The 20,600-nt window shown below is 45.2% G+C and overlaps 1 protein-coding gene across 1 annotated transcript in view; it reads right to left on the bottom strand.

Moving 5' to 3' along the window:
- Positions 1 to 20,600, bottom strand: part of syne1a (spectrin repeat containing, nuclear envelope 1a) — a gene marked incomplete at its 5' end in the record, with an annotated part of 166,459 nt that overhangs the window by 41,633 nt on the left and 104,226 nt on the right. Inside the window, 20 exon segments of the mRNA XM_080790461.1 lie at positions 55 to 228; positions 496 to 696; positions 900 to 1,019; positions 1,209 to 1,310; positions 1,715 to 1,930; positions 2,278 to 2,451; positions 2,715 to 2,843; positions 2,986 to 3,136; positions 3,449 to 3,549; positions 3,789 to 3,920; positions 5,100 to 5,297; positions 9,145 to 9,318; positions 9,438 to 9,644; positions 10,260 to 10,421; positions 11,030 to 11,143; positions 12,444 to 12,581; positions 14,324 to 14,548; positions 16,957 to 17,100; positions 19,557 to 19,739; positions 19,886 to 20,008. Coding sequence (XP_080646587.1) covers positions 55 to 228; positions 496 to 696; positions 900 to 1,019; positions 1,209 to 1,310; positions 1,715 to 1,930; positions 2,278 to 2,451; positions 2,715 to 2,843; positions 2,986 to 3,136; positions 3,449 to 3,549; positions 3,789 to 3,920; positions 5,100 to 5,297; positions 9,145 to 9,318; positions 9,438 to 9,644; positions 10,260 to 10,421; positions 11,030 to 11,143; positions 12,444 to 12,581; positions 14,324 to 14,548; positions 16,957 to 17,100; positions 19,557 to 19,739; positions 19,886 to 20,008 — 3,168 coding nt within the window.

The following is a 20,600-nucleotide window of genomic DNA, read 5'->3' as shown; positions in this document are numbered from 1 at the left end:
TTTTAACAACACACGTTTGTGCCCTTTGTCCTTCTTTTAAACACTCCTTCCTACCTCCAGAATGCCCTCCAGCTCTACTCCTCTCCTGTGGGCCTGTTTGAGGATGTTGTGGGCCAACACCATGGTCTCCTCCAGTGCCTGGCTCTCTCTCTGCACCACCAGCCCAGACACCTTTCTGTAGAACGTCTGCGTTAGGATCATATGGCACTCCAGACCCTGGAAGAACTCCTAGGAAAGAGGACGAGGAGGAGTTAGTGTGGAGAATTGAGTGACCATGCAGTTCCGGTACTGCTAAATGATTACGAAAAGATAACAAAAATGTAAGCTACAATCCATATGTAACACACTGTTGTCTTGCTCCCTCGATGGAGAGATGTAATCGCATAGTAGGGAAACCATCACCAACCACTGACATATATGTGCTAGTTATACCTGATTAGAACACCTCAAATCCTACGATTTCTATCAAATATTTTATATTAATTCCCCACTTACTTTGTGCTTGTCCAGCAACAACTGGACTTCAATGACAGAAGCCACGGTCATCTTCTGGTCAGCGGCCATCTTGTCCTGGGCGGTGTCCACCAGGTCAGTGAGGTCATGAAGGGCAGCTTCGTACTGTGCCTTCAGAGTCAGGCTGTGGTTCAAACTGCTACGTCTGGAACCCACCATCAACACCAGCTCCTCGTAGGCATCCTACACATGCGGGCACACACATATTTAATGGTTAATAAACGTTACAATCCGTGTGTTAGTCCTGGACTGGAACAGTATCACAAATTAAAAAGACATAAAAGAAAGGTATGGTGCATTAGCATTACAAATGTTTAGTGAAATATTAATATTATATTTATATAATGACATATTTCAGATATATCATGGCATTGCACTTTAATTACCTGTAGTTTGAGGAGTTCCTGGTTGGAGACCTGGTCAGACTTTAAACCCTCAGATCTGGTCTTCAGCTCAGTCACTCTCTGTTCAAACTCCCTCAGACTGTCCTCCACCTCTGACAATGTCTACAAATGAAAGAAACATGAAAAGGTTTGCTCTGAATCCACTGGCACTTTGCAATATATCTTAATATATATTGTGAATACTGTATTGCTATTCATAAAACGGGTAGCTCAAATCACATCACACAATCTGATATAGGTTGTATTGATAACCATGGTATAACCAGATCATGCCATCAGTGTATATCTTACTTCTATCTGCTTGGCGGCAGGTCTGTCCACTGTTCCAGCCATCCTCTGTAGCAGCAGGTGTTTACTATCACTCAGAGCTGTGAACAGCATCCTCAACTCATTCTAGGAGAGACAACAGAAGCAGGTTTATAAACACATTCATATGAAGAGGCGTTTACCGATGGCTTCAAAGAACTCCAGTGAACATTCTATCTCAGTGGTACAAATGGAACGTCGTTTGGTTCAGAGTTAAAGAACTTTAGGGGTCTTTTGGAACCCCCTCTTGGAACCCGTCCCACCTGGAACCCACTTTGGGAACCACTGTTCTTATCGCATGTGAACTTTCGTTCCAATTTCCTGCATACTGTATCGAAGGAAAATAATCCCTGAGCACCACACACGCACCCACATACACAAGCGCACGCACACGCACGCACACGCACACGCACACACACACACACACACACACACACACACACACACACACACACACACACACACTCACACACACACACACACACACACACCTGGAGGGTAGAGTGCTCTTGCAGCCGGTCCCTCATGTTGTCACAGTGCTGGTCCAGGGTGGAGTCCAGCAGACCGAGGCGCTCCTGCAGGCCGTCCAGGGTGTCCTCCATCAGGCCTTGCTCCTCTCCCCCACACAGCCGGCCCACGCTGCCGCCCAGCAGCTCTCTGCACTGACTCACCTCCCCGCTCACCTCCTTCAGCTCTTTACTCAGGCCCTGAGTAACAGGAGAGGTGGCGGTTTAGTGCACAATCCTATAGTACACTCCATCTCCTTACTGTACTAAGATGTGCGTGTACAGTACGTGCAACTATATTATTCTAGACGGGAACCCCTTTTGGTGTTTCAAACATTATGTTATAATTTAGCTATTGAAAAATAGCAGATCTACAAGCTCATAGCGCAGGTCTGCTATTTTTGAAAAATCGTTAAAATGTGCCTCAAATCTTTCCGAAAATTGTCATGATTTAGAAAACTTTTTTTATTTATTTCGACGTCAGGCCTGAATGGGTTATATGAATGAAGATTGTTGATGAACCAACATTGTCCAGTACAGTCTCTCACCTCAAGGTGATACAGCTGTGTCTCTGTGTCCTCAGACAGCAGAATGGGACCAGAGAGAAGCTGGTTCTCAGCACCGTCCAGCCAAGAGGAGGCAGAGGACACGGCAGCGTAGAGGTCCTCCTGCATCGCCACCACCTCCAGTGATCCCACGGCCTTGAAGTCCCCGCCGCCTGTCTGTGAGGACAAGCAACAGTACCAGTTGTACTGGTTATTTCATTATGTCCTGTCTGTGAGGACAAGCAACAGTACCAGTTGTACTGGTTATTTCATTATGTTCTTCAGAGCTCATCCTTTTTTGCTCATCGATCCGATCAATGTGCTTTCAGATCCCAAAGCTACATTTGAAAATCATTACATATAATGACAAATACTGGGGGGGAGGTTAGATTCAGAAAAAGGTTGTGGAGGGATCGGAGGGAGGTTGTGGTGTACAGTACCTCTTGAGCTATTCTCTCTAGAGTCTGGGTGCACCCCTCAAACAGGACCCTGGGAGAGTGGGGATCCTGGCTCGCTGACTCGCCCCGCAGAACCATGCCTGGACTGGATAAACGAGATCTATGGAGCACCTGTATACATATTTGACAACATAAACACAAGACCGTCAAACAGGCAGCAAGCAGTGTATAAGATAACATCTTCGTCTAAAATGAAAGTAGTTGACTCGACAGTAAGTTGAGGGTGAGAGACTGTGCTGCATGTCATCTGTACCGGGCTGAGCTGGTCTTGCTCCAGGGAGTTGAGGGACAGCTGCAACTTGGTGCTCTGGTCTTTATTAAGGTTCTCCCACCTCTGTCTCAGCTGGTCCAGAGGGGACATGCTGTCCACCTCCAGCAACACTCCTCCTGGGACTGATATCTCACTGTGGAAACACATGTATGACATGAGGACAGTGAGGAAAGAACAAAATGTGCTATCACACTGGGAACAACTATCATGCCCCCTGGATGGGTTCTCCCTTTAAATTTCCCATAATGATATACTTATAATAATGTCCTCTTGCAAAGAATATTTAAAACAAAACCCGATCATCACACTAATAACTTACGTGATAGCAGTAGGGATAAAGGGCCTCATTACAAATTGGGATTTAACAGAAAGGAAAATGAAAGGAAAATAAACATGCACCACACATACAAAATTGCATTTTTGTGAGAAAGACAAACTGCAGTACCTGTCTCCATTAGGTGTGGTCTGTTGGCTAAGTAACTCCTCTCCAACACTGGCTACAGACTGTAACAACCTCCTCTGTTCCGCCACCTGCTCCTCTAGCTCCTATAGAGAAATAGAAAGATCAACATTAGATACTCCAACAAAGGCTATAGGACTTGCTATTTGAAATAGATGCAGTTACCTTACTACACTACACTACTGATCTGAGAGCGCAGGCCATCAAAAGGAAACTAATTGTTTATTACAACAGTTCTGGTTCAAGGTTCAAAGTTGTGTACAGGTACATAAGAGTAAAACATGTTTTCGGTGGGGTCTAACATATAAAGACCACTGCCTCTCACCCTCTGTCGAAGCAGGTTGTCATGGTGCTGCTGTGTGCGTGTGGAGCGAGCCTGAGACAGCCAGTCCTGGACGTTGGGACTCTGTGACAGGGATGAGTCCGGCTCACTGTCCTCCTGCTCCTGTAACGATCCCTGGATGAAGAAGGATGGAGAGACATCACGGGTGGCAGAAATGTGTGATGACAGATTTAGAGTAGGGTAATATGCCATTTGATATCATCAAGCCAATTGCCATTTATACAATTCCAGCCAAGATACCTTCTCTAGGGACAATATTGTTTTTGTGGACCTAAAGATGTATAATTTATAATATTTGTAACATCTGATCATGTGGTACTGTAACACCCCTGATGAAACACAAAAAACACTTGTTTGTATGTTTCATTCAAATCATTACTACAGTAACTAGAAAATGCTGTGTCATCAGAAACAACACCTGTTCCAATGTGTTTAGTGTCAGGGGACGAGGTAGCATCCTTTTGTCTGTGTCTGAGGCCCATTGTGAGAAATACAGGCCCCTGTTGTTCTGTGGTCAGTGGATGGAAAACAGGGGACCTTTATGAAGGAGGCCGTCATGACCTTTGGCATTTCCACAATACTACCATTGATGAAGATACAACATAACAACATACTGCAATGCAGCACGACAGAACAGAACTGCGTTAGACAGGGACAGAGGGAGAAAGGAACATGAGCTAAATGGAAGGGGGGGTGAAAATAGGTATGATGAACAGAAGAGAGGACAGAACAGGACAGGGGAAGAACATAGACCGGAGTGCCCTAGTCAAAAAAATCCTATCGGATTGCTCTAAAAGAAAATCAAATAGGATTAGTTCCAATTTCTAATAGGATTTATTTATAGCAATTCTTATGTGGTCAAAAGGTGAGAGCTCTATCTACTGAGCTACCCAGACCTATACTACAGTATATCATAGGAATTGCATTCTATTCTATTTCCAATAGTTCCAATAGAATCCTATATAACTCTATTGGAACGTGGGATTTTCGCAATCCTATTAGGATCCTATTAGAAATTTAGAAAATCCTATATGATTTTTTGACTAGGGTGAAGGAGAGAGAGAGACTGACGATGATCCCCAATGAGTGAGAGTTAGTGTCGAAGTGTCCTTGAGCAAGACGCTGAACCCCTAATTGCTGTGCAGGTTGGTGCCTTGCATGGTTTCCTATCGGTGTGTGAACGGGTGAATGTAATGCACAATCTACTGTATGTATAAAGGCGCTAAATAAATGCACCATTTACCATTGATGGTCAATCCTGGGATGTACCAACATCCGTACAGTACATCTCACCTGTATGTCCACCTGTTTGTCCTGCAGCATGCGCTGCAGCTCCAGCAGGCTGTCTTTGAGGGACTGCAGCTTCATGGTGAGCTGCTCCGCCTCCCCCTTGGTGCCACTGCCAGCGCGGCCCTCCAACAGCAGGCTCTCGCTGTGAATGGAGAGCTCCGACAGCGACGCCACCTTCCGCTCGATCTCAAACAGCATGTTCTGAAACGGCAGGAAGAGGCGGGCGAGCTCAGGTACAGTCATCATCATCACTGTGTGTGTATGCTGCGTTGAAAGCTTAAAGTTGATCTGAATTTAGAAAGTCAACTGGCCCTGGAATCATATCATACTGCCACACAGTGACCTGCCCATAGACAGGTCCACTCATAACTAAGCTAAAACCCTGCATGGGTGACTCGTTGAAAACAGCCTGGCATTGTTGGAATATCGACTCTAACGTCACCAAACTGTCGCTCCCTGTGTTTCAACAGTGTGACTCATTAAAGGAAGCTCTCCAGCAGAACTGGATCTGCTATCTCTGCTACAGTAACAGTACATGATGGGCGCTGACAGCCTGCTCACTAGAACAGTCCTTTCTTCTACTCAAAGAGCTCTTATTGGCTGCGCGTATAAATGAATGACAGGCACTGTTCCGGTAGTTGGCAGGCATCTACCTCAGCATAATGCACCAGGCTTTCATTGACTTGTTTCCAGAATGTACCTCACACACGCACACCCTCTTTTACTACTACCACACTCAGTGTTTCCCCCTCTTTTCTCTTTTACTCACTTTCCTTGATTTGCATATATTCTTTCCCCCCCCCTCTCTCCAAATCCTCATCAGTGCTTTCAAACTGATTCTGTTGAGAAGCAACAAATCATTGCTTCCTATAACAAAAGCGACCCTCCTATTCCACGGGTGAAATGTGAGAACAATTGTGTGCAAGGTGGAAAAAGCGAGGATTAGGGATTTGCAGCTCCTCCTTAAAAGGGCATACAAGGCACAGAAGGAGAAAAGTGGTCGTCACTCTCCCACCACAATGTAAAGTGTCTTCATACACCGCCTTCTCCTTCCATTCAATGCTATTCAGGTGGCTGGAGGAGGGTGGAGGACTCATTTACTACCACACAGTAAAATCTCTCCTGCTCTATCTCTCTCTCTCTCCGCTTCTGAAGCGTTTATTACACAGACTTAGTAATGGCGGATCGGAGGTGCTTTCTCACATTCCTCTGTGTGGACAAAGATGTGTGGACAAAAATGTGGGTGTGGAATTCAAATAATCATTTAGATGGTAAAGACATGCTGGTGCGCTTCTCTTCCCAGTGCTTCAGTGCTCTCGGCACCCAACGTAATTGTGGCGCAGCGCCATGGGCTCCTCAAGCAGACAATAGTTTTGGAGAGGAGCGCCGGTCATTTTTGATCCTCCTGATTGTGTCTCAGGTAATTTATGGCCTGGTGTTGAATCGTTACCACAACCATGAGAAGGCCATCTTAAGCTGCTTGTGCCAACAACGCAGATGATAGGTCGATAGGTTCCAATGTTGCGGGCATCAATAAATGCTGTGTGAGAGTGATTATATCCAAAGCACACATCCGCAAAAAAAAAAGCTTTCTGTGAACATGAACCATAAAGGAAAAACCTGAATAAATGTGTGGAGAAACGAATGCAGATGCTCCCAAACAAGTTTCCTGCATGATTTACAATTAAGCAATTGTAAATGTACAGTAGTTGACCTCGATTTTGGATTAGGAATAGGATAGCAAGAGAAAGATCTACTATATGCAAGTAATGTAAGTATGAAAGTCACAAAGACTACCTACAGTAACTAATGTTTCACTAGTGACTAATGTGACAGCTGAATTTAAATCTATGGAATGATCATATCAGTGAGAAGTACTGAAAAGGGTAAAACTTTATGCTTTGGGGGAATTTTCCTAGCATGACGCAAGTCCGCTTATATCCTAGAGGGAAGGGTCACTGCAAGTCAATACAAAGAGTAATCACCTTTATCCCATGATGAAACAATGTCTTGATGGGTTTGGTCTTATGTAACCAGACAATCAGAGATCTCTGATGTACTTTATATAAAAGATTAAGCCACATCACACGCAAATGTGCTATTTTCTTTCCGTTATTATTGCCACGACAGTGATGCGGTTAGGAATGAGGCGCTTGAGAAACATTAGTATGATTGAAGTGGCCTTGAGAGTAATACCGTGATTATTATAACAGTTACCGTACCGACGAAACCATTTCCCTTCCTCCCGTCTCTATTGTCTGTCTTCTGTCCTTCATACTAAGTATATGCTCTTTGCTCCTTACAGTGGCTGTATTGTACACAGTCCATTAATCTGTGGATTGTTATGCAGACAGCATCTCTTTACTGTACATGGTCTGGGCCTTTTAGACCTGAGCGCCGCAGTAGCCATATGTGAGCTCTAATCAGCTTACTGTCTCCCAGCTGCTACTGTATATACACACCCACCTAAAAGAGCTCTTCTGTCTGAGCCATAGATCTAACATCATTATAGGAAGACACATATATTACATGATAGGGGTTGCTAAGTTCAAGGTCTCTTTTTAACCAATTTAGGACTGAGGCCGATTCTAAAAACACCTTTTAAATACTAAGTTATTATGTAAAAAACTTCAAAAATTACAAAAATGTTATGCTACTAATATACTGTAAATAGCAACCAGAACGCTAAAAGGGGTTCCCATCCTGAATGGGTTTTAAATGGAGTAAGTGCGATTACTAACTACCTAAACTTAAACAATCTGCCCTTTGTATTATTCTCTCCTTTCCCAAGAGGCGCTGTGCCACATGTGATACAAATTACTTAGCCTCCCTTTTACAGACAAAAGTAAACTAAATCTATAACAATTAAACAAAACCTGGGCCGAGATCAATCACCACTTCCACTTCCCCAAAGATACCAGTCAAATCAATCAGTTTTAAGGTGAGATCATTATGGTAACAACAGGGTAAGCAGACGATGGGGCTGGGCTTGCTGGAGGAATGTTGGGGACCCAGTAGGACACCCTAAAGCTGAGAAGAAGGGGAAGACCAAGATAATCCCAATCCTAACACACAATCCAAAACACAATGCTCAGTTTAGCTCATTCATCGATAGACGCTGAATACTACTGGGTGGCGAGGGTCGGGTCCTCTGACTATGATACTTATTTGTTCATGTCTGGATGAAAACAAGCATATAAAGGGTCTATTCATGGAGCAGACATCAACTGAGAGTAAAAGGCTTTGTTCTGACTGCAGGCAAAACCCATTTGTTTATCAAATTTGTCCACACTGTTATTTGCAAGTGATTATTTCAGATCCGTTTTGTGTTGTCAGACAGTGCCTAGTCTCTCGAGACACGCCGTTGACTCAGAGGGTGCTGTTTTTCCTTTGTTTTGCCAATGGGTTCCCAGATTGGACATTGTCAAGCTATCTGCATCGCTGGCTGTGGTACAATGTAACAACATATGAGTGATGCTTAATGCTGATTCTCTTGTTGGAAATAGCAGATCTACAGTGAACGACACAGCTGTATGATGAAGCATAAATGTCTGAGAGACATCTTTAGAAATCAGATTTGAATTGCATTTCAAACCACCATAGGAATGTGGTTCAAATCTGCAAAAATCTGTCTCAATGTGCTGTTCAGACTTTGAACATAGCCAAAGAGTACAGTATGAGCTTGTCTGACATTGAAGAAACATGCAAAGAGAACAGCCAGGCATATTTCTGGAACCCTGATACAAATCGAAACACTACTGTATGCCACAGATTTTACATGCCACAATCATTTTGACATGTGACACACTGACAGAGGCTCTAGCATAACAGGATCTGCTATCTTTGCTACAGGATCGACAAGTCATGATAGCAAAGGCATACTGTACTGTTACACTTTTGTCTACCGTGGAAACAATAACATCCAGTGGGTACAGCTTTGCCACAACAGTTTCCCCCTCAACAAACCTAACAAAATCTCAAAGCCTTCGGCCCGCTGTAAGCGCCAGTCTCAGTTTGATGACATCACCAGTGACACCATCAGTCTCACCTGGCAGTCTATGAGTTGCTCTTCCATATCCATGTCATCGGTTTGGGGCTGGAGGGCGGCGCATAGCGTGGCACGAGCGCTCAGCAACCAATGGTCCAGTTCCTCGGCTTCACTGTGGTAACGCTGCAGTGCCTGTTCCTGACGCTGCTCTTCCAGCTGTTCGCTCAGTCTCTCCTAAACACCAGAACATGACAGACATGAGCTATTAGAGGGATAATATTGAATGGAGGCTGATAAAAGGGGTCATTCCACACAATATAATATGGAGTGTTCGTTTAACTCCAGTCCAGTACCTCCAGTAGCTGGCGTTTCCCGGAGGCCTTCATGCGAATGGTGGCCATTCTCTCTCCCAGCACGGTGAGCGTGGACTGTAGAGCCAACTGGTCCCCAGGGTCTCCCTCGCTGTCGCTGTCTAGGCCGTCGCCCAGTAGCTCCTCTGAGAAACATATCTGGAGCTCAGTGATCTCGTCCTGCAGCATCAGGATCTCATCCATCAGAGCCTGGATTGCGGGAAAACGAGGAGATTGAAATATGTGGAAGACAGGAAGGGAAGATTTGTGGCATGAGGAAGGATGGGGCTTCTGAGACTAAACCAAAAAGTGACTGAAATTGCTCATCTCACTGTTGTCAAACGGGGACTGTACAACTGGGACTGCTAGTTGCAGTGAAGTTGGCATAGCAACAGCGAACAGCGCTGCAGCGTCTTAAAATGAAACCCCTTGAATTCATCATTCTCTGTGTTTTCACTGAGCACAGAGAGTCGAGGATACTTGTCATCTTTGTCTTTACCGCATGGCTCAACTCCATTTCTGTTCTCTACGATTCAGCCTATTAGTCTATTGTTACTGCTTCCCTTGTCCTCATGTGAACTCGCCACACACACACACACACACACACACACACACACACACACACACACACACACACACACACACACACACACACACACACACACACATACACATACACATACACACACACACACGCTCACGCTCACGCTCACGCTCACGCTCACACTCACTCTTTTTTTTCTCTCTCTCTCAAACACAAATACAGACAAATCCTCACTTCCCAAATACCTCCTGGCCTGTCTGCCCTCCTCCCCTCTCCCTCACCTGGTGTGCAGCCATCTGGCTCTCGGGGCTCTTGTTGGGATCTAGACTCTCGTTCAGCGCTCCCTCGATGGACTCCATCTTGGTGGAGACGGACTGGAGGGACTCCTGGTAGTGCTGCTGTCGCTCCAGAGCTTCATACAGGCTCTTCTGCTTCTCACTGATCTGAGGTGGGAGTGCAGCAAGAGACAGACAGACAGACAGTGTGAGAGAGTGCTGATGAAAGGGTAATCCGATGTGCAGCAGTGTTAAAGGACCATACTGGTCTAGTCTACTGACCTTTTTTTTCAGCTAGACTTTCAAATGAATCTGTAAGTTGAAATGCCTACCTCAAGCAATAATATTATTACTAACTTGCCTGGAAGTTGTAATGGTACGATACTGAAATTTATGGAAAATATCGTCATCCTCAAATAGCTACACTACAGCAACAAACCACGGTCTGATTTGGAGAATGGTTGGCAGTAATGTTAAGTACAGAGAGTTGTACAGTGCCATAAGCTGCACATGCCAGACCAACAGTATGATCCTTTCATTTAACGCTGAGAGTGGAAATGAACCCATAGGGGATCTCACAGCTGTTCTTATACAGTTATGTCTTTACTATATAAATTATATGTATATTCCCCTCCTGGTATGTTTTGTTGTTGAGGGACATTTCGGTTTCTGGTGCACTGGTGGAGTATTTCTGTATAAAGTAAACACTGACTGCAGCGTAGCAGTTAGATATTCAGCTTCACTTCAGCAGGTTGATCTGTGCCCAGGTGACGTACCACATTCTTTAGTGTTTCCCAGGACCTCTGCAGGTCATCCAGGTTTGCAGCGCTGCTTTCCATAGACGGGTCATACAGCTCCTGGAGGGGCGCACGACTCAGGCTGGCTCGACCCTGCAATTATGAAAACAGCTGCTGAGAGTCTTGCTGTGTCTGTTTGTCTGTATGAACGGATTGGATGTTTCTTTCATGATTATTGCGCAGAATACTGACTTACTGCCATTGAAAGCTATGATGTCATCATTTGCACATTGTGGTTTGTCTAAAGTGTTACAGAATTATCATGTGTCACAGTGTCTTCATGTTGTCCTATGTCACATGTTGCACCTTAAACAGAACCAATTCCTTCATGTCTGACATACTGGCACTTACAACACCCGCTTGTTTCTGATTTCTGTGTGGAAGCCACTTTGGCTAGGAAGAGGGGTCTGTTTACAACTATCCACTGAATGGCCGTGTAATTGCTATAAAGTGTCCTGAAAACGTGTCATGTTCCCCCTAAATGTATTTTTTTTTTTTTTTAAGAAATGTATATCTTCAAATTAAGAGCAGTGAGAGGTACTGATAGCTACAGTATGTGCTGAGTTTGTCTTGATCCTCCGTGGGATGTTCCCACTAGCAGTCAACTAAATGCGTCATTATTTTACCCCCCCTATCGCTCTCTCCCTCTCTCTCTCTTTCCCTCTGTCTGTTTCATCTCTATCTTTCATAATACTTTCCCTTTCTCCAACTATTAACTTTGCGTCTAACCATACTGTGTTGGTCTTCTCTCTACAGTCTACATCAGCACCGAATCATTGACACATCACATGAGAAGAACAGGCATTTCACCATGAAATCATCATCATGACTCAGTTCCCTGCAGTGCTGTCCCCCTACTCACTTCTACTAATAATATCCATCTGTCAAGGCTGTCTAGGTCACAGTCCAAAAGCAAAGAAAAAGCATTTTGCGCTAACTTGCCATGCTACCAGCATCGCACTGTTACCCACACAGCGAAAGATCAAGGGAGTAAAACAAATGAAGGTACAGCTGCACAGATGAACTGCAGGCAGATGCAACACAGAAACCGTCCAGCTGCTCATCCAACGTGGGTGTGGTAGAGGAATGTTATAGCAGCAGTGGTTATGGGTGAGCTAGGTGGTGCTATACGAGCAGACGGGTGGGGAGCAGATGGTGCTGGGTGTAGTAGTGCAGACTGCAGAGGCATCTGGATGTGGTGCTTTGTTGAATTTAAGTTGAATGCGTTAATTTAAGCTCATGCAGCCATCATACACAATCACTCTCATGGACGACGGCTGAATTTCTAAAAAAATGCAAACTCTTTGGAGATGGTTTGTTGTGGTCGGCGGTTTAGAGATGGGAGGGTGCTGAGTGCTGACTGAGGTGTCGGAGGGTGGGTGAGTTGCAATACCTGGTTAAGAGTATCAGGGTTAGCCCCAGGAGAGGGGGAGCGACAGGCAGGGGGAGAGGAGACCTCACTGTTGGTGCCCTCCTCCCCTGACTCCTCCGTCACAGGGGAGAGCAGCGTGTGGCAGCGGCCCGCGGTCATCTGACCACATACAAACACATACACCACAAACGTACACCAAGAGAAGCAGGACGGGGGAAGTAAGAGGAGAGGAGAAGAGAAGAGAAGAGAAGAGAAGAGAAGAGAAGAGAAGAGAAGAGAAGAGAAGAGAAGAGAAGAGAAGAGAAGAGAAGAGAAGAGAAGAGAAGAGAAAACAGATAGAGAAAGAGGTATAATCATTAGTAAGGGGGCATAGCTTCAGGACACTGCAGACGCTGCAGAGTCAGCACTTTTTCTGAGTAATTTAGAGAGTAATAAAATAACAGAGACCCAAAGGATCACATTACTGGCATAAACCACCACCAGGCTAGTGCAGTGTATAGCATTCAAGACAGCATCCTAATGTATTTCATTGATCTACACTAGCTAACGGAGAGTGCTGGAATCCATTGGGGAAAATGAGTGGACCCCTTTTACAGGATGCATCAGAGGAAAGAAACGGTCATTGGCAGAATGTTATAACACACACGCAAGCATGCCGTGTGTACAACAAGCGTCTTGCAACTGGAATAGTTAAAGTACGTAACACAACTGCCTCATCCAGCAGACAGCAACCAGTTTGGCATGACATCAAACAAAGCCAAACTACACACAAAAGGGAGTGTAAAGGCAGTCCAGGAAGATCAAGGGCCAAGCCAAAACACAGATCAGCGACAACAACATAACACAGTTAAGACAGACCCAGACGGAGAGAATTGCAGTGCAGCAGCAGCTGAAGCAGCACCGTTTACTGCATGCCTCTGTAGAGAGGCAGAACTGGAATGCAAGCCAACGTCGTCTACCGGGCTGCTTTTTGGCGGTTGTAGTGGAACTTGGCGGACTGACTTATAGGACCTTGTTAACTTCGGTCTGGAAACTCTTTTTATTCCCGCGCTTCATGATGCAATGCAAGGCAACGGGCTACGTGGGCAAACCAGTGTGTGTGTGGGAATCTTAATAGCTCTGCGCAGGCAGTGAAATCAGACCCAAACCAAACAGCACCGGCGTTGCAGTTATGTGGCTAAGAGAATGGGACAATGCTAACTATGCGCAACGATCATGAGTCAAGGATGGCAGCAGTCTGGAGCCAATTCATACCCAAACAAACTATTCATGTGTAACACACGCACATGCCCGCGCACACGCGCGCGCGCACACACACACACACACACACACACACACACACACACACACACACACACCGCAGTATCCTGTTTCCTGGTCCATTGAGACCAAACACACCACAAACGGCATCAACAAGAGCATGAAGACAACAGCAAATTACATCAAAGTTAGAGGAGAGAGAGTGATAGAGCGAGGGAGAAAGAGGTAGGGAGAGAGAGAGCGAGAGAGTATGATGAGAGACATCTGTGGAAACTCTTGAGAACCGGAAGATGATCAAGCAAAGGATGACAGGGGCAGCCGGCAGACAGATTCAGGTTGATATGAAACAAACACAGTGTGGCACACAGCACACCGAAATAGAAAACACTGTCAGCAGCCATCAGTGCAGAGCCACACAGCAAGAGGCAGCCGGCAGGGAACAGTAATGTAAGACAGGGAGAGAGAAACAGAAGCAGCTTGGGTTTCTCTAGCAGTACTAGTGTATAAGACACAGACACACAGTGGATATCGGTGAAATGTGGATAATGCTAGTTGCTGAATAACACAAACACACACACACACACACACACACACACGGTAGTACAGACACACAGCACTGTGGGCAGCCGGTCAGCACTCACCATGACCACGGAGGGGTGCGCAGGCAGCTGCTTGGCCGAGGCTCCCCCGGCCACGACACCGGGCAACTCGTCGTCGCTCAGGTCCTCCATGCCGTCCGACAGACCGTCCACCTCGCTGACCGTCAGCAGCATGGTGGCGTGCTTGGCCTTCACCGTCAGCATCTTGCACTTGGAGTGCAGCGAGGCAATCTGATCCTGGTAGCCGCGGATCTTCTGGGCCAGCTCCTGTCAAAACATATCCGGCAACACCACCACCCACCCCCCACCACGCAGATAATAATGAGTAGATGTCCACCGACCGAACACCAAACTTCAACACGGCCCCCACATCTCTCTCCAGGGTCAATCTCAGTGAGTCAGTCCACAATAGAAAAGAATCCTATAGCTTCACCGGCTGAATAAGATCCCCCCCTGAAAAACAGGCTGGGGATGAGGAGGGGGAGGTTGTTGTTTAGATGGGGTGGTTCAGCGTTGAACACAGTGGACAGCCTGGTGGAAAAGAGCCGGCACCGGAGGAGTAAAGTGGAACAAGAAGCATTTTCTCCTTCTCTTCTCTGCCTCTCGCTCTCAGTCTCGACTCATAGTATGTGTGTGGTGAGAGAGAGAGTGAGAGAGAAAAGCAGTGCCTCAGCCTCTGTGACACACACATACACACACACACACACACACACACACACACACACACACACACACACACACACACACAGACTCTCTCTGGGATCTCTAAGCCAATCAGAGCAGCCAAGAGGCGGGTGACTCAAAGCGGCGGCGGAAAGCTCCACCGACAGGATGTTTGGTTGAAAGACACAGAGACCCCTGAAATAGTTCAAAATCTACAGTCTTCTACAAAGGGCGAGGAAAACAGGAAGTGATCTCACTGCCTTCCACTTCCTTGCTCCACCAATCCCTGAGGCAGATTCCTCTCAACAAAAGAGAGAGAGCGCTGCAAGGAGAGAGGGTGTGTTTGAGAGAGAGAAGAATGACAGAGGGAGGCTCAAATAACAGCCTTGTTATGGCCAGGCTCCTCCCCTAGCAGCCTCTCTACCCCTCCTCCCTCCCTCTGTCCCGCAGATGGTCGATGCGCTGATAATCAGGTCAGGTGACTAACTGGCCAGCGCTCAGCTTGGAGACCAAACTCAAATATTAACTCACTGATATGGCCAACCAATCAGCAATCTACACAGATTGCAATATAAAGCATGCACAGAACATGAAAACTCAGAATAATTACTATGTGATAATATATATATATATATATATATATATATACACACACACACAAATATCAGATAGATATATGAATATCATGTTAAAAATTTAATTCTGCAGTTTCTTTTCTCCCCCATGTTTCTCTTGGATTCTCTCTCTCACTACACAGTCTGCAGGGGGGCTTTAAACACACACTCAGCACAGTGAAAATGCTGCACCAAGCATGAGGCTTGATATCTGCATCGGTACTGCAGTCCACTGTGTCTAACAACTGCTGCAACATTATCCAACTGAAATGGTATCCCTGTGCAGAATGTATCAGCATGCACCATCAGATGAGGGGAGAATGTTTGAATGTTTGTATGCAGGGCCAGTATAAGTTAAAGTAATTTATGATGGTTGGTGTACTGCATGATGCTGCATGGCTCACAGTACTATTAGAGAGGAGTCAAATAAAAATATCAGTAGTAATAATAATTATAATTTTGCGATGGAAATACTGATTAGTAATGTCTTATTAACTTCAAATGGAAAACAGACACATTATGGAACTAAATGCATTAATAAATGCCACTTCTGTTTTATGGTATTGCACAATATAATAAATACGATTTTTTTTCTTGTACCGCATCTCTCTCTCTCTCTCTCTCTCTCTCTCTCTCTCTCTCTCTCTCTCTCTCGGCTCTTTGATGTTGAAGTAGGTGACCCCATTATAAAATCAATTTAAAACATTAATTGCATAATAATCTTCAGGGATATTAAATGGAGTAACTTTGGGGCAATTGAAAATACAGAACATGATTGTCAGACAGTGATTGAAATGCTATGTATTATGTACTGATCATTTTTGTGATATGAATCTACAGTATATAAAGCAGGTATGTGTATAAACTGTGCAGAACGGTTGGGAACGACTCGTCATTACACGCTGTCATCAGTTTCTATTTGCTTTCCACATGTTGACACAATGTTGTCCCACAGTCCCACTGACACAGTTGTCAGGGACACATCGAACTCAGTGAATGAAAACATGCATTGCCACTTCCTTTAATGCACTGCTATATAAGATTACATATTTTATTGTATTTCCTTTTTTAAAATACTTGTTTTGTCTGCTAGGCCGGGTGGCCAAAGGCGTACTGTATGACTATGATTTTGCTCGTGTCAGTCTGTCCGTGTGTCCATCCTTATACTGTGTGTGTGTGTGTGTGTGTGTGTGTGTGTGTGTGTGTGTGTGTGTGTGTGTGTGTGTGTGTGTGTGTGTGGGTGTGTGTGTGTGTGTGTGTGTGTGTGTCTGTGTGAGCAGCTAATCCGTCTAGACCTGTTTGACCGTCTCTAGACCCTTACCTCTCCGATGTTTCATCTCGTGTGTGTGAGTATGTGTGTGCATGTGTATGTAGGCATGTGGGTGCGTGTGTTCTCACCTCATGGTGGTGAATCTGGGCCTGGAGTTCTTGTATGTTGCTGGTGGAGACCGGGCGGTCCTGAATAATACGGTGGGCTTCCTCTATCAACCTCTGGAGGTTCCTCACCTCCTGTTCGTACTGCTCATACTGCACCACTGCCTCCTGGGGAGCGCAACATAGAAATATTGAGGCTTCAGGCTACATCCTAAAGCCATTATGACAATGCCCCATGTTGCACATCTTCCTCGTCATATTCAAAAGCGAGGAAAATACAGTATAATACTGGGTGCATTAGTCTTCATCTACAATTCACAGGATTTCTCAGTGTAACATCCCAACGATGAAATCTCATAATATAATACGTGTTTTTCAATGAGACTGTCTTATGACGTAACGCAAGCGATAACGTGCCGTGAGCGACGTCGTCCACCCGTCCTATTTTCACTCTCAGAGTCTCTATTTGAGCGAGGTTTCTTGGCCCCAAACGCTTTTATTGGTTGAGATCTACACGCTACTATTTATTGGTTATGTGACTGCTGCTCAGAGTCCTAGAGCTCTCTGCTGTCTGGGTACGACTGTTGCTCTGAGTCCCTATAGAGTCCCTATAAAGCTACTTTGAAGTACAGTGTAGTGTCTACTGTCTGGTACAACTGCTGGTCTAAATCCTCTGTAAATCCTCTCTACTTTGAGTGCTACTAACTATAATGTCTAATACAACTGCTGTTCTAAATCCTTTATAACCGTTATTGACCTTATAGAAAACTTAAAAACATACCTTAGTTACGTCACCAAGAATGGTGGTCCCTTATTGGCTGTTGATGGTAACATGAAGGTAACATAACTAATGGTAACTACTAGTAACTACCGTCTTAAACAAGAGAGGACACCGAACGACACACATTACATACCCTGACATACATACATATACATACATACCCAGCCGATCGCAGTATTTGCACGTTCTGCTTGCGCAAGTAAATATGACATTGAACCAGTATCTGCTATGCTGTATACAGTACATGTACACAGTAACACGTTGATTCAAACCTCAAACCATTGATTCAAACCTCCACAACAACAGTGGCATGGATAAGATGGATAAGATAGATGCTTAAGTGAATGTCTGCTACTCCCCGTTAAATACCAACTAATCTTCACACATCAAAATGAGCTTAGAAGAACAGTCAACCCTGGACTAGAGAAGATAAGAGGATATTTCTCTGCTGTGACAGCGAACAGTAAACAACCCTGCCATTCCTGGAAGGGCCTGTTGTGAATGCAACATTCACCACATAGCAGAGCATCGAGCATCTGTTCCAGGAGCAAGTAAAAATGTAATCGTCAATGCATCAAATGACATACAGATGACTATATACTGTATATCACAGCGCAACTGTTAGAGCATATGCTGGGCAACTAGGTGTAAATGGTGCACATATGCTAAAGATCAATTTGGATGTCATGCGTTCCTTGCACTCTTATGTCTGCACGCACACGCGCACACGCGCACACGCACACACGCACACACACACACACACACACACACGCGCACACACACGCACACACACACACACACACACACACACACACACACACACAGCGCAGTTGGTGAAGTGGTTGGCAGGGTGTGGCAGAGGTTAGCACTGTGGCCTTACGACAAGAAGGTCCAGCGTTTGCGTTGGTTTTCCTGCCACACCAAAAGACATACCATACATACTATACTCTCTCCAGTGCCCTTGACCAAGTTCCTGGCATTACACTTGGAGTTGGTCCCTAGGCCCTGCTCTGCTTTCTCTAATGATGGGTCAAATGCAAAGGACAAATTTCCCCAATGGGATAATAAAGTACACATTTACCTTTACCCGCACGCACGCACGCGCGCGCGCGCGCGCACACGCACGCACGCACACACACACACACACACACACACACACACACACACACACACACACACACACACACACACACACACACACACCCCTAAAGCCTAGTGAGTTTGATTAAATGTATTCATAATTTTTTGCTGATAAAGCTGTTTTCCTTCCCCGCAGCCCACACACACACACACACACACACATACAGTATGTAAAGCGACTTTGAGTACTTAGAAAAGCACTATTATGAATTTCAGGTATTATTATTAGTCTCTGATCTACCCTGTTTTTACATCTTGTTTTTAATGTATTTTTAATGTGCAGTACATAAATATTACTGCAGCTGCTACGCTACTATGAATGTGAGGCTCATCCCCATAGACATATAAAGGCCTCTTCTGGCTCTGGGGGATGTGTTCTTGAGAGGGGGCGAAATTTTCCCGAGATAGCGGAAGCATGAGCGGAAGATTGTCAAGCTTCCGCGAGCATAACTTAAGTCCTGTGAAAGAAGTGCTGTGATTGGCCAGTAGTCACTTGAGTGGCAGCGAGAGACATGGAGCAGTTGCATGGGTGACGTCACTTGGGCAGGGATGCAGTGTGCCTCTTCAGGCACACTTCCGCCCCCTCTTGCACACATATTATGGCTCCAACGAACTGCAGCGGCCAATGAGGCATCTTTTTTTTTAATATCTATGCTCACCCCTATACCTGTAAAATGTAGCACAGCTGAATGGCACCCCCTACCTGTAAAATGTTGCACTGCTGAATGGTGGTATGCTGTAGTTGGCTGGCCTCCTGCTGCAAGGCCTGGGCTGTGCGACAGATGGACAGGCTGGCCAATACCTCCTCTGGCAGCCGGAGGGCGCTCTGACACTGTTGAACTGCTGCCACCTGCTGTTTGAAACCCTCCATCTCCACCAGCAGACGCTTCAGGAGACACGAAATAATTAAGTTATAATGACTCTGCAGTGCATAAGAAGATAGTTTTAAAGTGTGCGCGTGTGTGTGTGTGTGTGTGTGTGTGTGTGTGTGTGTGTGTGTGTGTGTGTGTGTGTGTGTGTTCCTGTGTCTACCTGTCTGTGTGTGAGCTGTTCCCTGAGGCTCAGTCTGTTGAGGTCAGGAGAAGCCAGAGTGACCTGAACCTGGTCCAGAGAAGCATGAAGACTCTTCACCTCCGCCTCCAAACGGAGCATGTCCTGTACAGGTACATGCGGGACATGACTTATCAAAGCATGTGAGTGTTGGAGGGGTCAAGCTACAGCTACAACGTGATACTATGCAGACATATACAAGGAATTATGATTCACGACACAGTCGAAGTAAATCTGCCTGAAGACGACTACTGTAGTAAATGCTTTACTTTACTTGTGTATGGTTACCTGTACGAGGAAAATAGATTTTTAACCCACAAAAGAGCAAATGAAAAGGTGACAAAGTAAGTGGTCAGTTAAGGAAAAGCATGCCAGGTTGACGTAATAGTTTCCAGTTCTAGGCTCAAAATTGTTCTGATCTAAACATTCTGGCATGAACTGTATTAATCAGATATGTGGTAACCATAAAACCTCATTTGTGATATAGAAGTGAAGACCCACACAATGTTACGAATGTGCATATATACACCCAGGGGCAAAATAAGACAATGTGTTTTCTTATTTTATTACTCTCTTAGTTAGATGAAAGGTGTTCCAGATTTGTAAGGTGGTCAGATGACCGAAAGCTGAAAGGTGAACTTTCCTGCACTTGTTTGTACTTAAACATCATGGTTTATCACGATTTATTCTAGATTTA

This window comes from Protomyctophum bolini, assembly GCF_963924005.1.
Source record: "Protomyctophum bolini genome assembly, chromosome: 19".
NCBI lineage: Eukaryota > Metazoa > Chordata > Actinopteri > Myctophiformes > Myctophidae > Protomyctophum > Protomyctophum bolini.
The sequence above is the reverse complement of the archived record's forward strand: the minus strand, read 5'-3'. Positions and strand labels throughout refer to the sequence as shown.